Source organism: Pleurodeles waltl, chromosome 7 (genome assembly GCF_031143425.1).
Source record: "Pleurodeles waltl isolate 20211129_DDA chromosome 7, aPleWal1.hap1.20221129, whole genome shotgun sequence".
Lineage (NCBI taxonomy): Eukaryota > Metazoa > Chordata > Amphibia > Caudata > Salamandridae > Pleurodeles > Pleurodeles waltl.
In genome coordinates, this window is record NC_090446.1 from 128,408,786 (window position 1) to 128,418,864 (window position 10,079).

The 10,079-nt window shown below is 43.2% G+C and overlaps 1 protein-coding gene across 1 annotated transcript in view; it reads left to right on the plus strand.

The window, feature by feature from the left end:
- Nucleotides 1-9,690, plus strand: part of SDCBP2 (syndecan binding protein 2) — a 48,098-nt gene extending 38,408 nt beyond the window's left edge. The window contains exons 6-9 of the mRNA XM_069243300.1: nucleotides 4,839-5,014; nucleotides 5,909-6,080; nucleotides 7,490-7,581; nucleotides 8,231-9,690. Coding sequence (XP_069099401.1) covers nucleotides 4,839-5,014; nucleotides 5,909-6,080; nucleotides 7,490-7,581; nucleotides 8,231-8,285 — 495 coding nt within the window. The 3' untranslated portion in view covers nucleotides 8,286-9,690. The remainder of the gene's footprint in view (nucleotides 1-4,838; nucleotides 5,015-5,908; nucleotides 6,081-7,489; nucleotides 7,582-8,230) is intronic.
- Nucleotides 9,691-10,079: the final 389 nt, after the last annotated feature.

The following is a 10,079-nucleotide window of genomic DNA, read 5'->3' on the forward strand; positions in this document are numbered from 1 at the left end:
TACACTTTTACGCTTCCAGAGGTCTTATTTTTGCAGCAATTAGAAGTGCATGCACTGAAGTTTCAATGAGTGTATGGAGGTTGTGAACAAAGGGTTGTGAGAATGAAAATGTTTGGGGGTGTAGGGAGTGAACAGAGGAATAGTGGGTGTTTAAAACGTTTCGTGGTTTGGTTGGATTGTTTAATTGTAAAGGTGTGAAAGCATTGTGTTTCTGATCTAGGAATACTGAAAGATGATGAGAATTTTCTCATAGCTGTTGCAGCAGTCACAATGAAGGGTATGGCATGTGGAATATTTATCAAGTTTCGTTTCATGGTGGGGTCAACGTTGGTGGGGGGCGATTGTAAAAAGGGAGTGTATAAAGGTATTTGAAAGTAGTGTAAGATCCAGAGGTTTTCCCTGGTTGTGCCTGGCTCTGGTGCTTTTGTTGAGCACTCCGTGATCAAGGAGAGGCTGCATGCATAAAGTAAGCCTGATTTGATTATTGAGGGTCAGATTCATTGTGAGAACGAGAGGTGAAGTGGTGTGTCCTCATGATTCGAGGACAGTGCTAAGAGCTTCAAAGAAGGCCCCAATTGAACCTGGAAACCAGCACTCTACCAACATGTTCCCTTCGGAGGGAGCAATACCTGTAGTGAAGTGTTATATAAGAAGGGATGATGGTGTGATGAGCGTCAGGTCGGGGATCTTTGTAACAGTCTACTAAGATGATATAGTTAACAACCATTTTGAGATACAGTTATTAATCAGTCCTTACATGCACAAAGGAGAACAGACCAAGCTCTGTTAATCCTATGACAACCTCCATCTAATTATCCCAGTAATGCATTGCATACAGATGAGCCTACAATAATTTGTGGTATACAGTAACGCTGGCTGGCAAAGCCTTGCATGATTGTGTGCAAACACTTTATTCATGAGTTTTATGTGGCTAGAGTGCACACAGTAAACATCGAGAGTAATCTTAAAGCAACTGCGAGAGATCAGCTACTTCTTTCTGGGGGCGTTTTCTGCCTGTAGTGCCGGCGGTGAAATGCATTTGAATAAAACACAAAAATTACAGAGGATACCAGCGGCATGCCTATATGTTGTCTTCCAAAAGAAGTATATAAGTGTAAAGTGAACAGTAATGGTCAGCAGAAGTGACTGAGGTATAATTATAAGGAAACAAAGCTAATGTTTTATAATTATATTATAAAAAGTGTCTTGGTACCCATGACCTAGAAGTGTGGAAATGTTTACCATTTTTGCTCAAATCGACTTTCTAAGGAAATCAGTCATTAAATTATGTTTGTGTGTGTGTATATCTATCGAAAGAGCGAAATTAGATAGGTTAGGCACGTATATTTTGTTTTTGTTTTCGAGGCGCACGCACTGTTGGTAAATTTGATGCCAAGTAATGAACAAATCAGCATCATGAGGTGCGACAACTAATATAACGAAATAACTGAAGGTGCCTCGTAGGGGCACCATAAACTAGAAATGTGTCGATTGTAATTTCAATAAATGAAACCATTAGCAGTGAGAAAGCATAGCTTAAACTGTTACTGACTATTTTACTTCTACCTGGTTTATGTGGAACCTGAGAAACGAACCTAGTGAAAGCCTCCTAATGTTTCAAAATCAGTATTTACCAGGCTGCTGAAGACAGCCTAGTAAATGCCCTTCGTCGTGAAAATTGGTATTTTGTGCTGCCAAGTTGGATGCAATTCGTTTCTTACTGCTTTGTGTGGTGGTGGTGGTGGTTTTTTTCCTCTTTCACCCAATCCAGCACCCCCACGACCAAGGGCACTGACAGGTGTTTTGGTGAGGGTCATTGTGCCCCCCCACGCCTCTACCATGCCGCTTTGCCTCACCATTCTACTCCCTGTCAGTCCTCCACGTTTTGAGTACCTTTCCTGCCATCGCTGCACTCATACCCTGCCCACGGTCCCTTTCGGTTTCCTCGCTCCAACCTTAGAGCGGTTTTCCTGTGTTCTTCCTTAACTTTTTATATCTTTCCAAACGTGCACGACCTCCCACCTCCTTTTCCAGGCACATGGGTTCTGTGCAGCTCTGGCGGAGGTAGAGGTGTAGAGCAGGCAACCACACTACTTTTATAATAGAATGTTTTCCTTGTTCCTTTAACGTTTTTCACCGTCAAAACAAAATGTAATTTGCCTACGATCATAGCAGTTGGGAGTTACAAGAACTGCATGTAAAAAATAAAATAAAAAAAAACACATTTTTAATTCAGCGTTGGGATTCGATGTTTGTGTTTCTTTTTTTCTTCAACAAAATTTGTTTGGAAATCACATAAGTGTGTTTTATTTATTTTAGTAATTCTCCAAAATGGCCATTCCGCAGCCTGGGATTCTCAGGTTGGTGTGCTCCATGATGGATTTTTCACCAAATGAAGAATGGCCTTTCGGCCACCACAAACGCGTCCTGTCCTCTAAGATGATGCCCTGTTCAGAGCCTTCAGACAAGGCCTCATCCCTCTGCCAGATCCACTATTACCATACTCAACAGATAAATGCAAGCACCAACTACAAGTTACTCATAGAATATTTAAATCAAATCAAGACCACCAAGCAACTTCACAAATAAAATCAACGTGACGCCACCCCACCATTGAGTATGTTCAACTAGTTCAATTTTATAATGTTCTGAGTCGAAAACGTCACAGACATCCTTAATACTCTCAAGGTCATGCCATCGACCCAGTGAATACCTCACTGGCAAAAAAAGCTCCCAGCTCTATTGAGTATAATCAGCTTCTGCCTTGTATCTTCCTAGACAGTCTCTAAACATAGCCAAACCGCGTATTCGTGAAGAAAGCTAACCCGGAAACCACATCCAACAGCCTACAGATCAATCACAATCCATCAGTAAAAAGATTGAGCTAAAAAGCTGTTGCCATCCTATTTCAAGAGCAGACACGCATTAGACCCCTCTACACAATATAACCTGGCTTCAGGTCAATTTGCTGCACAGACACTCGCAATCCACATCCAAGTTGTGGACCGTGCACTTCGCTTTGAAGGCCAGGACAACACTGCCTCCTCGACCTGCTTGTTTTTTTTTTAGCAGCCTTCAACACTGGAAACTATTAAGCTCTAATCAATATCCTTTCAGTGCACATGGGCTTCAATTGCACTTCTCTTGTGCGTTTGTGTCACACCACTTTGGTTACTTACAACTCTTCCATTTGTACTCCTCGAGATCTCAATAGTTACCAGTTTCCTGCACCACCTCTCTAGGATTCATTGTCTCTCTTGTGGTTCTCAGTCTTAATGTGGATCCACTTAGATGTCTTCTCTCCAACCATGAAATCAAGATTTCCAACTATAGCGATGACACAACTATCTGATAGTCACCACATTAACAGACTCAAAGATGGTCTCTCCATTATCCAAGCATGGATGTCAAGAGCTTACCCTAGGTGGAGTTCTTTTTCATTGCCAATCTCAAGAGCGAGTCGTCAATTATACACCTGGCTTTAGAATTGACTCCCCCTCTTTTCAAAAACCTTCATTGCCAAAAAAGCCGAGACACAGATGATCAATTCCAATATTATGGAAATGCAAATTCATATCTCCCAAAGCAAACTTTAGGACCACCTTTCAAACCCTGATCCTCTCGAACTTGTCCTGCGACAATACCCTAGTCACTGATGTTCCTGGTTCCACTCTGACTCCTTAAACAGTCTCCTCCATGTAGTTTTACCTCTTAGTAAAGGACTGCAGGAAATCTGATACGTATGCATCTCATCTTGATAAGTCTACATTGCTTACCTCTCGAAGCTAGCATCATCTTTAAGATATGCTGCATCACACAGAAAACCGTAACAAACGGCACACCTATCAACATGGCTGCACAACAGAACACAGATGCATGCCTTCACCAGTTACCTAGAATATAAAACTACATTGCTGAAGTCATCGTGGGACCACCTTCGCTGTTACAATTACGAGAAGAACAGACAACAAGTTGCTTTGAATTACATTTTACCAATCAATAATGAAGGCCTCTCAGCTTCATCTCCCCACCTGGGCACAACTCTGTTGATGTTCTGCCTCTGCCTCCTCTCTACCTAGGTTTGTGATCTGTAAATAAAATCGATGCACTCAACATTAATCACTCGATTAATCAGCCTTTGGCAGCTTATTTTGGCATTAAGGGGCAGATTTATGGAAAGTGGCGCTGTGGTGAGTGCAGCGCCACTTTCCCTGCGCCCCTTAGCACCCCCCTACCCACCATATGTGTCGTATTTGAAATAAGGCCCAGGGTAGTGGGCAATAGCATCATTACTCATGACATTATTGATGTACTCCACAGGAGTAGCGCCAGAATATTGACACTGCTCCTGCAGAGCACATACAGCCCCATTCTAAAGAATGGAAGAGCAGGCGTTAAAAAGTGCCATAAAATGGTGCAAGGAAATCTCATAGATTTCCTTACGCCATTTTTCCGGCTCCTCAAACGGGGGGGACGCCCCCGCTTTGCATACATCATGCCTGGTGCACGCATAATGTAGTGCAAAGGGTACAGAGTGGCACAATGCATGCATTGTGCCACCCTGTAAATAGGGCGTGGCGATTTCGGCCTCATTGGGCCACCTTAACGTAAAAAATAATTATATTAATGTGGCAGAAGGTGGTGATAGGGCATTATAAATATGCCCCTGAATACTTCTACCATAAGACAGTTGAACAGGTGGACTGTAGGAAGGTAGATGGTGCCATGTGACAGACAAAATTGATACTGCAGTAATAAAAGAAAGAGGAAAATATCAGCTGTATTTTCCCTTCTGATTATGGAGGAGTATCATAGTGTTGTGCTTCTTTTTCTCACAGGGTATATTTGTCCAGTTAGTCCAGGCCAATTCTCCTGCATCCCTCGTTGGTCTGCGTTTTGGAGACCAGGTTCTGCAGATTGACGGGCAGGACTGTGCTGGCTGGAGCTCAGACAAGGCCCACAAGGCTTTGAAGAAGGCATCGCAGGATCGGATCAACATGATTGTACGAGACAGGTGAGCAGAAGACCGATTAGAGTGACCAATGGGAAATTCTAACATTCAGTTGTTGCAAATCTTCAATAAAATATATCCGTTATCCATAATATTTACGTGTGTGCGCGCGCATGGCTGTTGGGTTGAAGCTTCAGGATGACCAACCTGAAAGATTAAAGTAGCACACATGTAGGTTTCTGGGTGACTGGGCCTTATCACCAGTTGTGATTGCCATTTTGTCTGGGTGATGAGAACACACCCACGCTTTTTGCCCATATAGTGAGCTTCAGTGCCAGGCACCATTGGTTCAATGCATTAATAGCACCGTATAGCCAAACAGTTAAGTTTTGTTCCTTGGTACAAATAGATACTTTGGCCTGTCCTGGAGCCTTGTTTTCACTAACCCACCATGCTAACCCTTTTTCATTCAGTGCCTGGTGTAATGAGACTATCATCATATGTGCATTGTTGGACAGCACAGCCTAGGCCATATGGTAGACTGCTAATTCTGAACTTAAGGCTAGACATTGGCAGCCTGAGGGATGTCCATCATTCCCAGTTTTGAGTGCCATCAGTCCCTCTCTTGGGCAGGGATAATGAGATACCTTGGCTGTTCTAGAGCCTTGCTTTCGCAAATCCACCAGGCCTACCCTTTCTCATTCTGTGCCCGGTCAATCAGACTATAGTCACTAGCATTGTTGGACAACACAGCCAAGGCCATATGGTACACTGCTAATTCTGCACTTCAGACTACACATTGGCAGTCTGAAGGATGTCCAACATTCCTAGTTTTGGGTGGAGTCAGTCATCTCCTGGGCAGGGATAATTTTGCAGTGCATCGCCTACCTCAGACTGCGCCTTGCATGTCTCAGGCTCCATTGTCAATATGGCACTAACTCCTCTTTTCTCACACAGACCTTTCCAGCGAACCATCACCATGCACAAAGACAGCACAGGACATGTTGGTTTCATCTATAAGAAGGGGAAGATCACTTCCATCGTTAAAGACAGTTCTGCCGCGAGGAACGGGCTTCTGACCAACCATTACCTTTGTGAAGTGAATGGCCAGAATGTGATTGGACTCAAGGTAAGCCTAGCGTCTTTGAATATGCACGGCTGAGTGGGGAGTCACAAGTATGTGCATTTGTGTGCACAAGGTTGTTTGCACGTTTGTCTGTGTGGGCACACATTTGTTTGTTTTCACTTGTTGGCAGGGTTCCTCTTAATCTTTGCATTGCTACTGATAAAATCTGACAGTACGGACAAAATGCGTACTAACTTCACCCAGTGAGATTTGTTACAATGACACTAAGACCAAGACACTAGTACAATTCATCCTGGTACGAGTATCTCAACATAAATGTCATGTCTGAAGAGAAGGACAGAGTCACAAGTGCCTCAGTATTTCCTTGCATGATGCCACTTAGAGACACTACTCGTTTGACCACAGACCCACGGCAGCTATCTTCATCATTGTGGTCAACATGATTTAGTAACCCTAAAGCAACCTAAATATAAAGGGCGGATATATATATAATGAGGATGGGTAACGAGCGAGAGATGCCTCAGTGGATTATCCGCTTTAAATTCCATTTCATGGTGCTGTGTATCACTCGTACTTTAATTGTGTCTCTTGAAGGAACTAGAGATGTATAGAAGCACATCCAACGTGTATGTTAGCTGAAAAGTTAAGTAATAGTGTAAATGTAAAAATATGAATACAAATTGTTCAGTCGCTATGATTTTTAAAAATGTAGCTAAGGAAGTGGGAGGCCCTTTTTTCTGATCTTGGTGCAGTCGGGAGGATTAATGTTAGTTACTAGGACAGCCAGATTTTTATGTTTTAAAACAGCTGGCCTTTTATTTATAAGGAAGAAAGTTAAAAATATAAAAGTCTGATTGAGAGTTTGGCATAATTCCTGACACCATTGGAGAATCAAATGCACGAAAGAAGGAACTTTGGGATCACTTTGGCGTCCACTTGTACTTCTCTCAGTGGGATCGCAGTGATAAATGACAGCACTCAGCGTGGATAATGCTCAGTGACCACTGACTGCTCCATTACCCCCCGAAAAACGCATCACAGAGACATACAAGCGTATCTCAGACAAATGTCCATGTTGTTGTCTACACATTGTGCATAATCTTGTTTCCGTGTATAGAGGAGCTTAATACAGCCATTCTTGTGTTGTCTTAATTATTCTAAAACTGAAATCGACATTTTTGCAATAATCCAACCAAAAGCCCTTTCCTCTAAAGTGATGTTGTGGCTGATGTCAATGTTTAGTATAGTGTATGCCTGCACTATTTTATTGTGTTCCTGGATGGTTTAACAAATTGTGGCCTTAGTATTTGTGAGTTCTATTCATCCTAATTTAATATGTAAAATGTAGGACCTCATTTGTGAATCCAACAAAGAACGCTTATCGTTGCATTACACTAGGAGTTCTCTGCATGTCTGATGCACTCATGGTCTCTGATTCTCATTCTTTGCAGGACAGTCAGGTAGCAGATATTCTGACCACCGCCGGAGACGTCATCACTGTCACCATCATTCCCTGCGTGATCTATGAGCACATGGTGAAAAGGTGAGCAGATGGTTGGAGACTTGGGTGTGTGTGTGTGGGGGAGGGGGGTGGAAGGAGGGGCTTCTGGCAAAGCATCTTAGAGGAGATACTGGGTTTGGGGAGACAGGAGTGAGATACTCAGAGATTTGTGCTTAGGTTGGCAAGGGAAGGCAGATCCAGGGACAGCGCAAGAAGAAATTGCAGCGGAAAGTGGGATGCATATGGGGTATTTAATGCAGAGAGGGCAGAAGATTCCAAAAGGAGATATAGTAAAGTGACATGGAGGATTCTCAGTAGGGGGAGGGAGATACAGAGGAGGTAAGCGTAGGCAATGTACAGATATGGGGGTGGAATTCAAAAGGGAGATGGTGGGAAGCCACTTCTTCGCAGGATGCTGTCCTTGGCCCACTAAGGTGAGAAATGAGAAGACATTCGTGCCGAGTTTAAGACTGCCGTTATGGTGCCACCTTTCACCACCCTTGCAACTTGCTGTTCACTTATTTAAGATAATTGGTGTAATTTTCGTATGTGGTCACAAAAGGCTTCAAGAATACTTTTTTGCAAAGTGATCAGGGAAGCTAGCCTTTCCATTTTGCAGGAGGTGCCCAGTTGATCATTTGCTTAATGAGTAACTTTCAACGATTATATTTCTCTCCTAATTTTCTTTTAGGATGTCATCAAGCCTGTTGAAATCCTCAATGGATCACTCCATCCCAGAGGTGTAACTGCTCCTTCCTATGAGGTTTCTGTTCACATGAGCCTTCCCGTCCTGGACTGAATGTAGCAATTGTTCTATCTATGTGGGGTGGGGCTGCTGCATGTGCCACATGGCTTTGAAACCACAACTGAGTTAAGTGTTCCCATAGGCAGGATTTCTTCACCGTTCCAAGCCGCTTTCTCAAAGTCTCCTTCCATTTCTACAACCCTAATCTGATAGGTGACTTTGTGAATCAGTTGTGTCCACCTAAGAAGCACAAACGCCCAACCCCACCTGCTACAGAACATTAGCTGGAAATATCTCCTCATAATTTGCAGAAATGGGTGGCAGTGGAGGACCAACCTGCCTAACTGGTCCATCCTTCGAGAGAGAATTACCTGCAACACTATCTTCCCCTCTGAGCACGAAGCCAATACTTGTGCTAGTCGCATGAAATAAATACTCTTTGCCATCAGTGGAAAACTGCCAGTAAGCACTCCCACAGCCGATCACCTACAGCACAATCAGAAATAATGGAGACTTGGCAATAGTCAGAAAACTATCTGAGGTGGAAAATGAGCATATGCATCCTCTGTATCTGAAGAAGAGTTGGAACCGGCCACTACGAAGGATACACTGTACAAGTCGTAGAAAAAGAAGCTGAGATGCACATCATTGTGTGTATAAGTACCTTGGACTGGAACCAATCTGTGTTGCCTGGATCAAACCTTCATTGCATCCGCTGCTGGCATTATTTCTTTTTCGTGCTGTTAAAATCATGCCTTAAATACAATCAAAAGACCATCTCCTCAGGGTTTCTAAACATGTTGCCTGCTGAAGCACATACCCTCTTAGCTGAACTAGTTTTATATGCCGAAAGGTCAGTCTTTCAAGGCTAAAAACCATCAAATTCCATCTGAGAGTAAAGACTCCCAGGTTTACTTCTCCCTTGTCTTGGGGTTATAGTTGCTGTCGTATCTATATTTTTTGTTGTAACAATGTGCTTGCTGTATCTTGCATTCTCCACTTTACTCTTGGCTTTATGTTTTTGTGTATATATAATGAATATCATTTTTCCTCTTTGACTCAGTACCCCAAAATAGTTATCGTTGCACCTTTCTCTTATATACAAACATCTGTGGACCTCTTCCAGTTGTCTGCTTGAACGCTTGTCTTCTTCAAAGTGCTAGACAAAAGTCCCACTCCCTTCACTTGCCCTCTACCTCTGAACTGTCACATTTTTTGCATTACAGTTTGTTCTCTATTTGGATGGGGTTAGCTGTGCTTTCCCCTCACACTGTCCGTTACATTTGTTGTTACCTGTCAAAGTCTTGTGCTCTCTGTGTGCGCATTAATACATCTATTGCAATCCTTGAAGCAACCATCCTATGGCGCTGCTAGCTCGAGACCAATAAAATGATCCATTCCCTCTTCTTGTTGGTTTGTCCTTTCTTTCTGTAGTTCATATCTTCCAATGAGGACCGCCTTTCCATCCCAGGTGGACTAAAACTCTGGTGGTCAAGACCAGACAGGAAACAACCATGGTTTGGGCAAAAAACTTCTCTGCACCCCAGGGGCATTTTCCTCCATATGTAAAGACTGCTGTGCCTCCTTGTATTTCGATGAGACAACAGGGCACCAGCGTAAACAGTTACTCTGGGCAGTGCCCTGGGAACTCTTGGTGAAGTACCTGGAAACTGGTCCCTTCGGACTCAGATGTCTAATTGCGCCTGCACAGAACACTCTCGACAGGCAGTAAGAGCTTTGTACAGTCATTGATTTTTCAGCTTTCAGCAATCCCCTGAATCGCGTGGCGCTTGGG